This window comes from Vipera ursinii, assembly GCF_947247035.1.
Source record: "Vipera ursinii genome assembly, chromosome: Z".
Lineage (NCBI taxonomy): Eukaryota > Metazoa > Chordata > Lepidosauria > Squamata > Viperidae > Vipera > Vipera ursinii.
The window spans coordinates 89,604,080-89,619,900 of record NC_139517.1 but is presented as its reverse complement, the minus strand read 5'-3'; the positions used below and the strand labels follow the sequence as shown (position 1 = coordinate 89,619,900).

The 15,821-nt window shown below is 38.6% G+C and overlaps 1 protein-coding gene across 5 annotated transcripts; it reads right to left on the bottom strand.

The window, feature by feature from the left end:
- Nucleotides 1-564: 564 nt before the first annotated feature.
- On the bottom strand, nt 565-15,696 carry HNRNPA2B1 (heterogeneous nuclear ribonucleoprotein A2/B1). 5 transcript variants are annotated; one of them, XM_083378200.1, is made up of 13 exons: nt 15,464-15,696; nt 12,670-12,780; nt 11,089-11,235; nt 9,433-9,643; nt 7,894-7,995; nt 7,736-7,816; nt 7,530-7,592; nt 4,113-4,232; nt 3,548-3,670; nt 2,756-2,838; nt 1,689-2,605; nt 1,306-1,410; nt 565-696 (listed from the first exon to the last, which is right to left on the bottom strand). In XM_083378200.1, exons 1-10 carry the CDS (start codon nt 15,491-15,493, stop codon nt 2,777-2,779), a joined length of 1,050 nt encoding a protein of 349 aa, XP_083234326.1. In that variant the 5' UTR covers nt 15,494-15,696; the 3' UTR covers nt 565-696; nt 1,306-1,410; nt 1,689-2,605; nt 2,756-2,776. The 5 variants fall into 5 exon arrangements, with proteins under 5 accessions (XP_083234326.1, XP_083234324.1, XP_083234323.1 ...); XM_083378198.1 differs by having other exon boundaries at nt 1,689-1,923; nt 15,455-15,634; XM_083378197.1 differs by having other exon boundaries at nt 565-718; nt 15,455-15,631.
- Between the last annotated feature and the right edge of the window lie 125 nt (nt 15,697-15,821).

Genomic DNA, 15,821 nt, shown 5'->3' with positions numbered 1-15,821 from the left:
TTCTTTAGCAGTATAGGCAATGTCTTTGATGCTTAAAAAAAGGTAACATCTGCATTAAGATGCTAAGAGACAATGTGTCCCATTCTGTAGGATACTGTAGTATATCCAAGTTATATTTGACTTTCATAGCACTATTTCTGCAGCTGATTCTTCATTCTTCTATGCTTAAGTTATACTATGTCGCAGCCACTGGGCATAAAGGAAGATAAGACAGGATGTGATCCCAAAAACTCTTTAGTTTTAAGCATAGTATTTCCTCTCTTCTTAGTGGTATTTTGCGCTATTTTTATCTTACAGTTGTAAATTATGAATACATACAATGCCAAAAAATATGTTATGTGGTACAGCTCACACCACATTGAAGAACTGTTTTATCATTTGGGATGCGCATAAAATGGTAATATGGTATCAGACTAGGAATATTTTTTAAACAAGTTTATTATAACACTTATAAAAATCAAATATTCACATTAGTCTTGACTTCCTGTCAGTTTGAATTCTAGAAAATGTCTGCCTTCATTTTGATAACTTTTAAAATTAAATTACAATAGGCTGCAACTAAAATCATTGACTATAAAGGGTTTAATAAAAATCAGCAAAACCAACTATTTTATGAAGAATAAAGAAATATCTTATTTCTTGAAGTTTCTGTGGTTGAGCACTTCTTCATTAGTTACCTGCAGCATTGGCACCTTCCTGCCAAAGAAAAAGAAAGTATCTGAAGAAGTTTATCAGAAGCCTCTTTGTATCACAGGAAAAAATTCAGCAAATGGCTAGAAAACAGATGGGGCAAGGCCAGGCTTTTAAGTGTGTGTGTTGTACAACGCAACATAGAACTTTTAAAGGGCAGTATAAGTGTTTAAAATTGTGAGGATTTTGGAATTAAAGTATTAATTTATATTAAATAGAATATCCCTCTAAAACAAGATTCCATGTCCATATAATGAAGGTAACTACAGCAAGCATTCAATAACAGAATTTTACACTGTGCAGCATCAGAATATATGCAATGAAAACACTTTTGTGAGCTAGCTGAATTTGAATACCACATTATATTTCAATTCACTAAATTCATATTGCTATAGTGCTGACAAGACCAGTGAGGGGAAGAATTCTGTATGCAAAGGCTGCATAAACTTCACTTTCACTCATAAAATTCAAACACAAGTTCTACGATACTAAAATACATTGTATCGAACAACAGATATCCAACTGCCCTATTCTGAAGAGCCATGGTCTTCAACTTTAGGTTTTAACAAACAAAAATGGGTAAAAACAAGGTATTGTACCATTTTAAAAACATACCATTTTAACTACCCATAGCAGGGATGGAACCCTTGCAAATCATTAATGGACACTTGGCTGGTTCATTTGTTCAGCAGGTCTATTGCTTGTCCATGATGCATAAAGCTAGATTCCAGTAGGAAAAAGATAGGTTAAGCAGCTGAAGTTAAAAATAAATCAAAACATAACAACAAAAAATAAAACCAACAAATGGAAAACAGAATAAATACCCAAACCCCCAAACCAAAACAAGAATTATTAAATTTTCCAGTGCACAATTGTTAACTTTGTTCATTGCTATGTTAAACTAGATAATATAACCACTATACTGAAACAGTACACTGTCATATATTAGTTTCTTGTTTTTGGAATATTAAAAAAAGTAAAAGTAAATAAGATCTTACCTAAAGTAGTTTAACTGAAGCTTAGAACTATTTTGCTCTAGAACCCTCAGCTCTCGTTGGCATCCTTAAAACTACTGTAGTTAAAGATTTGCGGAAGTACAGCACAGCTTTTAAGACTGGCTGAACTTAATTGCCGTTCTCAAGAGTTCTTTTGCACTAGACCTGTGTCCCTGGAAGAGTACCTCGCTGGGGATATTTCCTTTACTTGCCATTGAAGAAGCAGCATCTAAAAGATCTAAAAAGGTGTTTCTCTTTGCAGAGATATCCCTTAAGTTATCTAGATATTAATCTGGTAATTTACAAAAAAAAACATTATCTAACCAGCATTTACATGTACAACAACAACTTTATAGTATTTGTGGGACCTTCTACTACCCACTCCTTGCCTTAATTTACAATATATTTTAAATAAATCTATAATTACACAACATTTCCTTTAGAATTATTTTATTAAATCATAAATGTACAACAGCTTCTTAACTCTACACACGTACTTAAAATTTTTTCAAAGGAAAACGTTATGTCTTATTACACCATGATCCTGGCTAATAGCTTTTCAAAACTTTAGAGAAATTTTTTTAAAAAAGGTTTCACATGTCACCTGAAACTTACAAATTTAACATTATCAAAGGAATGCTTCTACACTCTTACAAAGACCACTAAAAAGAAACAACAATGAAAAAGCTAAGAAACTGTCTCAAAGGCATTTTTACAATCCTTCCTCCACAGTAAGGTATGATATTAAATAATCCAATCCATTCACAAAATGGCTCTCTGCATCTGCTCTGGTGTCTTCTGCCATATCACTGCATATTTATGCATGACTGAGATAAGTGTTTCCTTAACAAAGTTATTTCGAAAACCTGAAGCTGTTCTGTTACCTCTGGGCTCATCCTCTCCTATTTATACAGTGAAGCCTGTTTCAACAGAAGTAAAGAGTAAAAAAATAGGTTATGAAGTTATCCCAATTTTTTTTTAAAAGGAAAGATAATATGACCCTAAAAAGCTTTTACCCCTGCAGCTAAAACTAAGGAAAACTGCAATTTTAGTATTAAATGTACACTCACCCATGAAAAGCTTACAGAAGTTCAATAACGACTCCTCCCTCCATATCCCCCACTTCCACCACTTCCTCCAGGACCATAGTTTCCTGTGTTAGTAAAAACAGAAATCAATTAGTAAGTAACACAGAACTTTTTCCTAAGCAATTTCTCTTTATTTTGTAAATCTGTTAGGAATTGCCAGATAGCTACTTGCAGAAAAGCAAGCATTCTATTTATTACCAAATTTACCAAAAACTGGTTATCACCTAATAAACACTTGTAAATTACTTTCATTTTACAATCATTTTGATACTTACTTCACATGTGAATATTTAATTTTATGAATATATTATATTCCTAGAACAAAATGCTTTAAACCAGGCATGTCAAACTGCCAGCCCGCAGGCTGAATGCGTCATGCCAAAACCACGCCCACCCCATTGCTGGCAATGGGGAAAGTCACAATACATTTGTCGCGAGTTTGACATGTCTGCTTTAAATGAACATACCACTTATAATTTTATTTAACCAAGGAAAACTTTAAAAATAACTGAATATATAAAGAATGTTCAGGACTGTCCAACTCATTATTTTCTACTAAATAAACTTTCAACTTACTATAGGCATATGAAATATACATAGGATGGATGTTTAAATTTTGGGAGGAACGTTATTTCAGAGGACAGAGTTAAACTATTGGCTTATATTAACAGAAAAGAGCAGCTTAGAAAAATAGTTCTACCTCACTTGCTGTTTTTTTTAGTGAAATCAACAGTGATAAGAAATCAGAAAATACTTTTTTATTCAACATGTTACCTCCACCATATGGTCCTCCCATATTCCTGCTTCCACCAAAATTTCCACTTTTCATTGGACCATAGTTTGAAGGCTGTTGGTTATAGTTTCCAAAATCATTGTAATTCCCACCTCCATAATTGCCTGCATAAAGAAGTATTTTGTTCATTTCAAAGATAATTTTACTGTAAATACAAGATGTGTAAACGAACATGCAAGACACCTGTTTTCAACAAGAAAGCGAAGAAAACTGGCAATATAAGTAATGTTTGGGTGTTGTTTTTGCATTTCCATATGAACTTGCATTATACATTATATTTTATACTATTAGTAGAATTTTATTTTACACTATATATATTTTTACTATATGCTAACTTTGTTCTAGTACTTGAGTTTTACATATCTAGAATGAAAGAATATAAAATATCTTATAAAAACAATTTATGGACATTGATGACCATTAACTCCAATAATTTTTTGTGAAAAGCCAAGATATTTTTTGAAATTTAGGTATGATTAATACACATTTAACCAGTTTAGGAAACCTCTTCTCATTTCAAATGTGTTTAAATAACTTAATAATTACCTCCTCCATAGTTGTCATAACCACCTCCGTAGCCCCCACCCTGGTTGCCGTACCCAGGTCCTCCTCCACCATATCCACCTCTTCCTCCTCCATAACCAGGACTGCCTCCAAAATTGCCACCTGTTGTAAGATGAAACTACGTAACTATACTTGTAATATATTTACATAAAGTGAATTAAGATAGTAATTACATGATCATAATCTGGGGATCTCAATAACTATGAGACAATTTATATTTTTTACTGGAAATTTCTAAATAATATAGTCTGAACAGTAATTTCTTAATTTTTTTTAATTCTGAAATTTTCATTTACTACAATATACTTGTCATCATCATTTTAGCCATTGTCTATCTACTACAGGATGGAGGCTTCTTCTGCATGTTTCCAACTAATACAGTCCTGAGCTTTCTTTTGCCAATTGGGCCCACAATATTTGATGCCACTGATCCATCTTATTTTAGGTCTTTTGTGGGCACTTTTTATCAAGTGGGATCTATTCTATGACTGCCTTGCTCCACCTGCCATCAGTTATTCTTGCTATGTGACCAGCTCATTTCCATTTCAATTCCTTTATTCTCTTGATGACATTGTGTATTTTCTTTTGTTCTCCATTCCAGGTCTTTGCATACGCATACCACCAGTGGTACATTGGCACCTGGCAGGTGGTATGTGGCCCTGTCCAGCCCAGAATTTGCCATGAGTCATAGGGAGCTGCTAGGGTGAAACAAAGACCCCAGGATTGGCACTTCTGGCTCACCAGGAAAGATTGGGGGGGGGGGGGACTCAGCCTTCCATCCTTCCGAGGTAGGTAAAATGAGGACCCAGATTGTTGGGGGCAATTAAGCTGACTTCGTAATAATGCCGCTTGGGGTGGGTGTGAAAGCCCTAATAAGTAGGCATATACATAGAATGAAGGCTACTGCTAAGTTTGTAAGCCGCCCTGAGTCTTTGGATAAGGGCGGGATATAAATGGAATTAAAAATAATAAAAATATATATATATAAAAGGATGCAGTTTTGGCGGGAGGGAAAAAAAAGACGCTGCAGAAATTGGCAGAAGATCTTTTCTGAAAGAAGTGGTGTGTGTGTGAGGGTGGGAGGAAAGGCTTTTGAAATAACGTGTGTGAGGGAGGATATTGGGGGAACATGTGTATGAGAATTGGGGAGGATTTTGGAGAGAAGCCTTGAGAAGAAAGGGAGAAGGAAGGAGATGATAATAACAGGGAGGGAGGGAGGGAGGGAGGCTAACCCTAACCCTCTCTACTGGAGACCCCAGATCTCCCCACACACTCCCCCCAACCTGAGCAACGGTAGAGCTGGCCACAGCCCCACTCCCCATTAACCACAATGCTGATGCAGCCCTCAATGAAATCAAGTTCGACACCTGATATAAAAGGAGGGGGAAAAGAGGAGAGAATATAAAAGGAGGAGGGGTGAGAAATTTGTTAATTGAGTTTTGCCCCATTATGACTTTTCTTGCCACATAAGTTAAGTGAATCTGGTTTCCCCATTGACTTTGCTTGCCAAGTCAACCCTGGGACACTGTGACCATCATAAATATGAATCAGTTGCCAAGCATGTAAATGTAAATCACATGACCCTGGGGATGCTGCAACAGTCGTGTGAAAAATGGTCATGTCACTTTTTTCACTGCCATTGTAACTTTGAACAGTTACTAAGCAAACTGTTGCTAAGTCGAAGACTACCTGTATTTTATTACTTTTTTCCCCTTTTGGGTCATCAAGTTTTTGACACCTTGCTAGGCAACTGGTGGTACTTGAATATTGCCATATCCTAAAAGTGGTACAATCAGTAAAAAGGTTGAAAAGCCCAGCTCTAATCCACGTGCAGGTCTTTCCATCTTGCCTTGTAATGCTGAGCATGTATCTTTCCATGGCTCTTTGTGCCACCTGAAGCTTTTGTATTGTGGGGTGTCTATGTTTCACCGGCATATGTTAGATCAGGTAGCACACATCAATTGAAAACTTTTCTTTTCAGGCATAGGGGATATTGTTCTTGAAAATTATGCTTAGCTCGCCAAATGCCTGTCAACCACATTTAACACACCATCCAATTTCCTTTACTGTATCGTCTTCCATTGAGATCCATTGGCCAAGGTATATGTAGTAGTCTACTACATCTAGTTCTTCTCCAGGTATATTTTTTCTTTCTTTGGTGAATTTATTAAACATAACCTGGCTCTTTTTCAGATTTAATTTTAAGCCAAATGGTTCTCCTGCTTTCTGCAGCTCCTGTAAGTGTTTTTGTACCTCTTCTGTGTCTAGACAATATCATCTGCAAATTGATTTTTATTCCATCTTTTGCCCAGTCTAGTTTGCAAAATACTTCAAGCCAGACAGAAAAAAGGACAGGTGATATTGCATCACCTAGTACACCCTCATTCTATGCTGATTTCCATTTTAAAATCAAGACATTGGTGCCATTGTTTTTTCATGTATTAATTGTAGTAAATTTGCCTTGGTTGAGCAATTAACTATTGCTTGAATAATTGTAATATAAAATAATACATTATAATAATAATACTTATAATGTACTTTACATTAATTTGGGTATTTTCTTGGCAACTTAATCTGCAGTTTGCTTCCTTCCTAGGGTTGACTATGAATGACTGGCCCATTTGGCTGGCTTTATGTTTTATGGGAGGAAACCTATGGCAAATCTAGACAAAAGTGCATATAGTCAAGGCTATGGTCTTCCCAGTTGCAATGTATGGCTGTGAAAGTTGGACTGTAAGAAAGGCTGAGTGTCAAAGAATTGAGGCCTTTGAACTATGGTGCTGGAGAAGACTCCTGTGAGTCCCCTGGACTGCAAGGTGATCAAACCGGTCAGTCCGAGAGGAGATCAACCCTGATTGATCTTTAGAAAGTTGAAACTCAACCTAATGAGAAGGAAGGACTCACTGGAGAAGAGCCTAATGCTGGGAAAGGTTGAGGGCAATAGAAGAAGGGGACGACGGAGAATGAAGTGGCTGGATGGAGTCACTGAAGCAGTAGGCGTGAGTTAAATGGACTCCAGAAGATGACAGAGGACAGGAAGGCCTGGAGGAACTTTGTCCATGGGGTCATGATGGGTCAGACACGACTTCGCAACAACGCCTAGATCAGGACTAAAATTTACAGCCTTTTAGTTTCTAGCATGGTGCCTAAACTAAGCCAAATTAGCCCTCAATCAGTATTTACACATGTATAGAACTGTACAGAACTTAGAAAAATTATTAAGTTCTATTATATAATATATGTATGACCAAAGAATGACTAACATAAAACTGGTTGAAGATCTTAATACTTACATTTTAACTTTTTAGATGTAAACAAAACATCCACTACATAATTTGTATTAATTTAAGTGATATTTCATTATTAATTTTTTTTAAAAAAACATTTCAGTAGACTAACCTCCTGGTCCCCCTCCATATCCATTGTATCCATCACCAAATCCACGACCACCTCCATAGCCATCTGTGGAAGAAACCATTAAGTTACTTTCATTATGAGTCAAATCCTTATAAAACAATGTTCAAATCTGCCTGGCTGCCAGGAGTTACTTTTAGCTGTTAATTTTATGGAGCCCTGAACCAAAAAAATATGGTTTTCTGACTTACCAGATCCACCTCTGAAATTGCTTCCTGGTCCTGGACCAAAGTTTCCACCACCTCCACGTGAATCTCCAAAGCCAAAATTACCTGAAAATATTTTTTAACAAATTACCATTATTATTTTTTAAAATAACTACCTTAAATATAATGCAATTCAAACATACCTCCCCTTCCACTCCTTGAACTCTGAACTTCTTGCATTTCTTGCCGTGATAAAGCCTTTCTTACTTCTGCATTATGTCCATTGATTGTGTGGTATTTCTGTACTGTTAAAATATAAAATTTTAGACACACAATAAAAAACTCCAACTTTACAGAATAGTAAACAAGCTTATTAGCAAAATGGAAATGAATTGTAATCAGAAGATGCAATTCAATTGTATCACTGTTTACAATATCAAGTGTGAAGAGCTTTTTGAAATAATTGCAGGAAGGATGAGTAAATCTCATTTCAGGAATGGTGGGTCTACCATTCCACCCCTAATCTACCCACTATATGTTAATTTTTCAAATATTATTCAGTCCAAACTTCAGTGATTTTCATAAATGAGGTAGTAGGCATTTTTGCTGCAGTAATTAAAAATTTGTTAGTATACTCTAACATGCAGACAATATTTCTTCCGTTTCAGAGCTGTATATATCAATTTGGATAGCGTCAGCAATTATGCAGTCTTTGGCTGCTACTCCACTATTTTTCAAAATACAGATAGTCCTCTGCTTGCAACAATTTGTCTAAAGATCAAAGTTACAACAGCAATGAATAGTGACTTATGATCTATTTACACTAATACTATTGCACTATCTCCATGGTCACATAACCAAAAATTTGAATGCTTGGCAATTGGCATGTCCTCCATTTACAACAGCAATTGAGCTCAAAATTTATGTTGTTAAGCAAGATTGTGAGCTGACCCATTTTATGACTTTCTTGCTAGAGTTGTTAAATGAATCAATTTACTTTTGGATAGTAACATGGTTGAGTCAAGCCCTATCAATTCTCCAAATAGTTAAATATAGCCACCTTATCGAAACGCTGCTCTTGAATGCTAAACAATTTAAGTTAAGTGTTTCTTCTATTACATACCTCTGATTGTTATCTAACTTTGGAAGGTAACAAATTTGCTTTCAGACTAACTAAAAATATCTGTAATACAAACATGACTGACTTTAATATTAACACACACACACACACGCAAAACTTCCCGAAAATAAGATTCGGCCTTTTTTTGTCTCTAAAAAGGCACTAGCACCAGGTCTTATTTTCAGGGGGTGTCTTTTCCATGGTCTCACCTCACTGCCATGGCAATGACAGCTCCAAGCTGGCCCACGTCTTCCGGAAAGGTCTTTGTAGCCAAGAACGGAGCTACAGATTGAATCTATAGCTTGGTTCTCCGTTGCAGAGGCCTTTTCTGAAGGCCTCTGAAAGCAAAATGCAGCCTGGAACTCCATTCTCAGCTGCAGAGGCATTTCGCTCAGCCACAGAAGTGGGCTGGCGAAGCAGGTGTCGATTCATGGGAGGCCTGGCTACAACGGTAAGGAGGTGCAAGGCATGTGGGGCAGCTCCACCCCTGCTCTAGCTTGATTTTTAGGCAAGTGCCTTGCCCCCAAAACTAGGGCTTATTTTCAGGGTAGGTCTCACTTTTGGGAAAACATTCAAATTTAACTGCAATCTCACATACTTTAAAATATTTCTGGATACTTACACACAATTTTATCCACAGGATCGTGGTCATCAAAAGTTACAAATCCAAAGCCTCTCTTTTTGCCAGATTGTCTGTCTGTAATTATTTCAATTGTGTCTATTTTTCCATATTCTGAAAAATAGTCTCTGAGGTGATGTTCTTCAGTGTCTTCTTTAATTCCACCAACAAATAATTTTTTTACAGTAACATGAGCTCCAGGCTTCCCAGATTCCTTGAAAAAACAGTATACTGAAGCTTTTTAAAAACTGAAAAATGCTAAGGTAAGGGCAGACATCATCTTTCTCCCTGGGGACAATTAATAATGTTATAAATTAAGGGGTTCTGATTATTGGATAAAGGAGAGAAATTTGAAGCTGATTTATTCCATGAACTTTGCAAATCAGGGTTCTTTGGTAAAGATCTGAAAAACATTTTGCATTCCAACTACCGTATTTTTCGGACCATAAGACGCACCCAGTTTTTAGAGCGGGAAAACAAGAAAAAAAATGTTTCTCCTTCTCTCTCCCTCCCTCTCCCACTATCCCTTCCTTCCTTCCTTCCCTCCCTCCCTCTTTGTCCTTCCCTCTCTGCATTAGAGCAGTACCCACGGAGGCGGCCCTGCAGCCCGGCTTTCTCTTGCAGAAAGCAAGCTGAAACGGAGTGAGGGAGATTGCCAGAAATGCGAATTGGCTGATCTCGCGCTCCTGCAAACTCCCTCGCTCAGTTTCAGCTTCCCTTGCTACAAGAGAAAGCAAGCTGAAACGGAGTGAGATTGCCAGAAATGCGAATCGGCCGATCTCACACTCCTGCAAACTCCGTCACTCGGTTTCAGCTTCCCTTGCTACAAGAGAAAGCAAGCTGAAACGGAGTGAGAAGATTGCCAGAAATGCGAATCGGCCGATCTCGCGCTCCTGCAAACTCCCTCGCTCGGTTTCAGCTTCCCTTGCTACAAGAGAAAGCAAGCTGAAATGAGGCAGATTGCAGCAGCGCGAGATCGGCCGATTCGCATTCCTGGCAATCTCCCTCACTCCGTTTCAGCCTGCTTTCTCTTGTAGCAAGGGAAGCTGAAACCGAGCGAGGGAGAGTGCAGGAGCATGAGATCGGCGTTTCTCAGCACGTGCCGATTCGTGCTCCACTTGCAGAGGTTGGGGCTGGCCATACGGATCACCTTCGGACCATAAGACGCACCCTCGCTTTCCCCCCCCCCTTTTGGGGGAAAAAAGTGTGTCTTATGGTCCGAAAAATACGGTACATAGAAAATTTTTCAATCTCAAAACAGCCTTGTTTCAAGGTCAGGACATTGACAGTTCACATTATGTTTGAAAAAATGCAAAATAATTCTGGTCATGAATTGCCCTCCACTGCTCTAAAATAGCACTCAATTTCTTCCTATCATAATGAATTAGCACCTATGTCACCATTACTGTTTCAACACTATTTTTATTGTTTTACTGAGCATTGTATCCTTTAACTTAATTCCCATTTTCTTACCTAATGGATGTGATGATATGCAGTTTGACTACTGTTCTCCTATGAAGTATATTATCTACAGTTTGAAATCTAGCAACATCTGAAAGACTTAAAATGCTGTCTCATTATACTTTAAAAACCACTGCCTTTATAAAAGAGCACAGAAGAAAAGCATTTTGTAACTCTATCCTATAACTCAAAACTTACCTCTCTGGCTACAGCCCTTTTTGGTTCAACTACTCTTCCATCAATTGAATGAGGCCTGGCAGCCATTGCTGCATCGACTTCAGCCATAGATGAAAATGTTACAAAACCAAATCCTCGTGAGCGTTTGCTTGCAGGATCTCTCATTACCTACAAGATGATAAATTTAAAACAATCTCCTTGACTTATTTAAGTATTATCAACAGTCATTTCTAACATTTATACTATTTATCATTGATAAAACAATACAATTTTTAAAAATGAAAAATTGTTTCACCCTCAGTGTACACTTGCAAATCACTATTAGTCTATTACCTCAAATTACTTTTTCAATAGATACTTGGGAATTTATATTAAAATTACTACAGAAAGTTTGTATGTAATTAAATATAAACTAAAACTTACATGGGCAAAAGCATCAAGCAGTTACATTAATACATAACAGTAAATACAATTACTGTGCTAAAAGCCTAAATGAATATTGGGTATAAGCATCATTTTCAAGAGAAATTGTCTTTCAAGAGCTCAAAATGTCACATAATATTCTTAAAGGTAACAAAGCATTTATAAATGAGCCAGTTTGGTTTCTAGCCCTGCCTTAGGCAAGAAAAGCAACTAGGGCACAGGTCGGCAACCCACGGCTCTGGAGCCGCATGCGGCTCTTTAAGCCTCTCCTGCGGCTCAGTCGCCCAGGTACCTCTCCGAACGGGCAGTGGCGCTGCCTGTTTTGAAAGCTACCACCTTGGGAGGAAGGCGGCAGCCTGCAAACGAGCCACGACAGCTTTCCAAAAGGGCAGCGCCAATGCCCGTTCTGAGGTGCGCGCACATCTCTCCAAACATGTGGTGGCGCCACCCATTTGGAAAGCTGCCGCAGCCCATTTCTAGAGCTTCCGCCTTCCTCTAAAGGCGGCAGCTGTGCAAACGGGCTGCGGCAGCTTTCCAAACAGGTGGGAGCAGGTCTGCAAACGGGTACCGCCGCCACCCATTCGGGCTGAGGTGTGTGAGCACCTCTCCAAAGGTTTGGAGAGCTGCACACGCACCTCTCCGAACGGGCGGCAGTTTGGAGGTCCCGGGGGTGGCTCTTGGTGGCGCCTGGGCTGAAGGCGGTGCTGCAACCCAGCGCCCGTCACCAGGGAGACCCATCGCCGTGCAGGTGCATCCAGATAAAAAAAGTGGAATTGCGTGCGCATAAAACAAAGCATTTTGTGCATGCGCAAAATGTTTTGGTTTGTACGGCTCCCACTTTTTTTTATGTGTGATGGAACCGGTTCCCAGTGGCTCTTTTGCTTTTTCAGGTTACCAACCCCTGAACTAGGGTAACCTTGGGCCATTCTCTCTATAACCAATCCTACATCACAGGGCTGTGTTGTGGGGTAAATAGAAAGGAAGAATATTAGGTATATTTGATGCCTTGAATTACTTATAAAACCAAACATAATTTTGGCTCACCATCCTCTTTATTTTCAAAACTTGGCAGAAGTACACAAATTGTTATTCTACTACCACAGGATTAGACAACCTAAATCAAGTACTCAAAAAATAAATACAAATAAAATAAAAAATAAACACACAAACAAAACTTACCACACAATCTGTTAATTTTCCCCATTGCTCATAGTAGTTTCTCAAACTTTCTTCTGTTGTTTCAAAGCTTAGGCCGCCAATGAATAGTTTGCGGAATTGCTCCTTTTCCCTCTGATTAAAAAAAAAACTAAAGTTTTACACCTTTCACAAAATTGGATTTTTTTTTAAAAAAAAAATGTCGAGGAATGTAACTAAAATATAAGATAGTCTGCATCTTGGGTGTTCTGTAAAGTTAATGACCTGAAATAATCTAAATTCTAAAGTAGATTGAATCTAAGTTGGAAAGTAAATTGAATTGATCTGTTTTGGTTGGCAATCCGTAATTACAATATTTTTAGAATTAATGATGGTTTTGCTATATTTTTACTTTTTAATGCAGAGATTTATAGCCTGAAAGAACTGATTTTTTACAATATAGAATTGAATGAGGTAATTTGTAGAATAAAGTAGCTGGTATCACTTAACTGAAATAAAAATGAACTGTAAGATGCAATTACTTCCAAAAACATGTAACTAAATGAAAAGAAAACTTTCTCCTTTGTTTAAATTGTAATTTTATTTATTCATTCAAATAAATTCATTCAAATGTCTTGAGGTTTATTGTGATGGATATTTCAATAGAAATTTGTGAGTAGGCCATTCTGGCTAGAGTTTTAAAATAACAGTTAAGTAAAATAAAACTCCCTGAAGTTTGGAATATTGGTGGCATACCATCTAAAGCATCTGCTTAGATATGTAACCAGAAAATCATGGGGAGAACTTTCTCTACTTGAGAAAATGAATTATAAGTAATCAAATACAAGACAATTTTATTTTAAGGGTTGTTGTAGGCAACGTTTCTAACAAAATTTTTAAAAAATCCTCAAGAAACCTTTAATAAACATTAGAAAAAATACTACCAAATTTCTGAATTGTCATCACCACAGACTAACTGGCCAATACAATATTCTTCAATCGATTATATTAAGTCCATTTGTAACAACCCCGCTAAGAAAATCTGGTGTTAAAAAACAAAACAAAAAAACTGAGCCTCATACTAAAATTTCCATACATAATATAGCCGTTACAAATCAAATTTCTAATTGAATCATAACTATAACAGTTGGTTTACATAACTTTCTAGGCTAAACATGGATGCGTAAAGTGTATGCAACCCTCTGCTTAAGTAGACGTTAACATTATGGTATATTTACAGATATCGATTTATCCCGCGGGCTACACGCGTTAAGAGTGTGATTCTGAAACAAGAAATCATTTGAAAAAGTAGGCTTAATCAGGTTCACCTCTGAAGCGGTTAAGATTTAGACTACCCGAGTCTCCGCCTCCCAACCGAAGATGGCTCCGCCATGTGACGGTTCCGACAAACCGAGCTCCTCAGCGGACTATAAGAGAAAATGGCGCCGACGAACACCGACGGAGGGAGGAGACTCGTTCCCAGGAGTACATTATTCCCTTCTGCGCATGCGCTCTCCCCTCCCTTTGTAGTACTGTATTAAAGAGGCATCAAAGTTGCGCTTTCGTTCTAGACTTGTTCGTTAGGATTTTAAGTCCGTTTTTCTCCCGTCCTCGTGTGTAGAGCGAAATATTACTGACTTCCAGCTCTCTACCGGATTTAAGACCAATTCGGCCCAATTGTCCCCTCCCCTTTTTCCCAACGGCCGCCGGCCCTTCCAGAACCTTCCTCTCTATTAACGTCTTTCCTTGTAAGACACCAAGTCCCGCCAATTGCGCCACCAAGTGTTCCAACGAACAAGTTATGCGTCATCTCTAGATCCTACGCTAATGGCGTATTGTGCCGCATTTAGTACCCTAACAGGCACCAACGCGCCATCCAAATAGCCGTTTCCGCAACAACTCTACGAACTTTTTATTTCCACATTGTATCAGCTACACATTTCGCGTAATGCAGCTTCAGAATATCACTCTATCACTAATGGCGGCCTTAACTCCTGCGTATTTGAATATTCACAGAACCCTATCCTATTTTAGGGATATAATAACCACGTGAAGCATTGTCGTGTGTAAAATTTTGAGTAAATACTTATTCGTGAGATTGATTCTATTCATTGGAAACAATGATGTAATTAAGCAGATATAAATTACTTCAGTGTATTATTTGTGTATATATACAATAAAATACTATGTGTATTAAGTATACTATTTAAACTGCAGTAATGTCTCGTTATCAAGAGTTCTTAGTCTACGGATGCAATCGGCCGAAAAATCACATCTGGACCCTTTTCTATAATTTCCAGAAAACCCCAAAAGCAACAAAAGCCCATCGCCAATTTTCCCCCCGTAAATTGCCTAAGAAGGTCGCCAAACAATAATCGCGCCAAAATGTTAAGGATATAGTGTAGACTCCATTTTTCCCTTTAGCCTACCATCTTGCTACCCCGATTATGGTAAATAAGTATTTTTTGACATCTAAATATACTACGAAAAAAAGCCGCCTCTCCACTGTTTTCCTATTTTGCATTTTACTGTATCTGTTGGCCAGATAAGCGCCTGAGGGAAACGTTAAGTGAACATGCAACAGGCCGCCATTTAAACGCTCATGGCTTCGCCTCCCTCCCTCCACAATCTTCCGCGCCGCTTTTAAAAGCGTAGGGAATCGAATTCAGCGTCCCCCCCCCTCTTTCGCCCCTCGCCCGCCATTTTCTCTTCCTCCTGGCTTTGGAAGTCTTGCCCGCCCACTGCCCGCGAAAGAACCCGTTAAGGACACAATGAATGCTTGGCGAGGGGAAAAAAAAGTCGGCCATTATTAAACCACGCCATCCGTTACCTCACTCACCCAATCGCTCTCCCGATCTCCGCGAGGCATTTCGGACGGCAATTAAAAAAAGGAAATAAAGGAATAAGCGAACGTTTTTGTCGTGGGGGCGGTGCAGTTGCTGAAGCGACCCTCCAGGCTCGCCTCTGTCCGACGGTCTCCTCGGTAGGGCGCGGCGTACGCAACGGCGGCGGCAAGAAGAGTGCGCGGAGCGGCCAACGACTCGGCTGGCGACGCAATGAAGGGCGGGAACGAAAGAGGGTGGCGTTTGCTGCGCGCAGCTGCGCTATTCGAGTCTGGCCGTCCCGCCTTCTGACCAGGTTGCTGCAGCACTAGCAGCAGCTCCGGGCGGGGCTGCCTCCGTCGCCCTCCCACCTCT

Bases quoted from the DNA above. Each gene is read 5' to 3' on its own strand.
- HNRNPA2B1 (XM_083378198.1), bottom strand. From the start codon at position 15,493: ATGCCTCGCGGAGATCGGGAGAGCGATTGGGTGAGTGAG. The intron at 7,593-7,735 runs GTAAGTCAGAAA...TTTCTTCCACAG, and splicing joins CAATTTCAGAGGTGGATCTG to ATGGCTATGGAGGTGGTCGT. The intron at 4,233-7,529 runs GTTAGTCTACTG...ATCTTACAACAG, and splicing joins ATATGGAGGGGGACCAGGAG to GTGGCAATTTTGGAGGCAGT.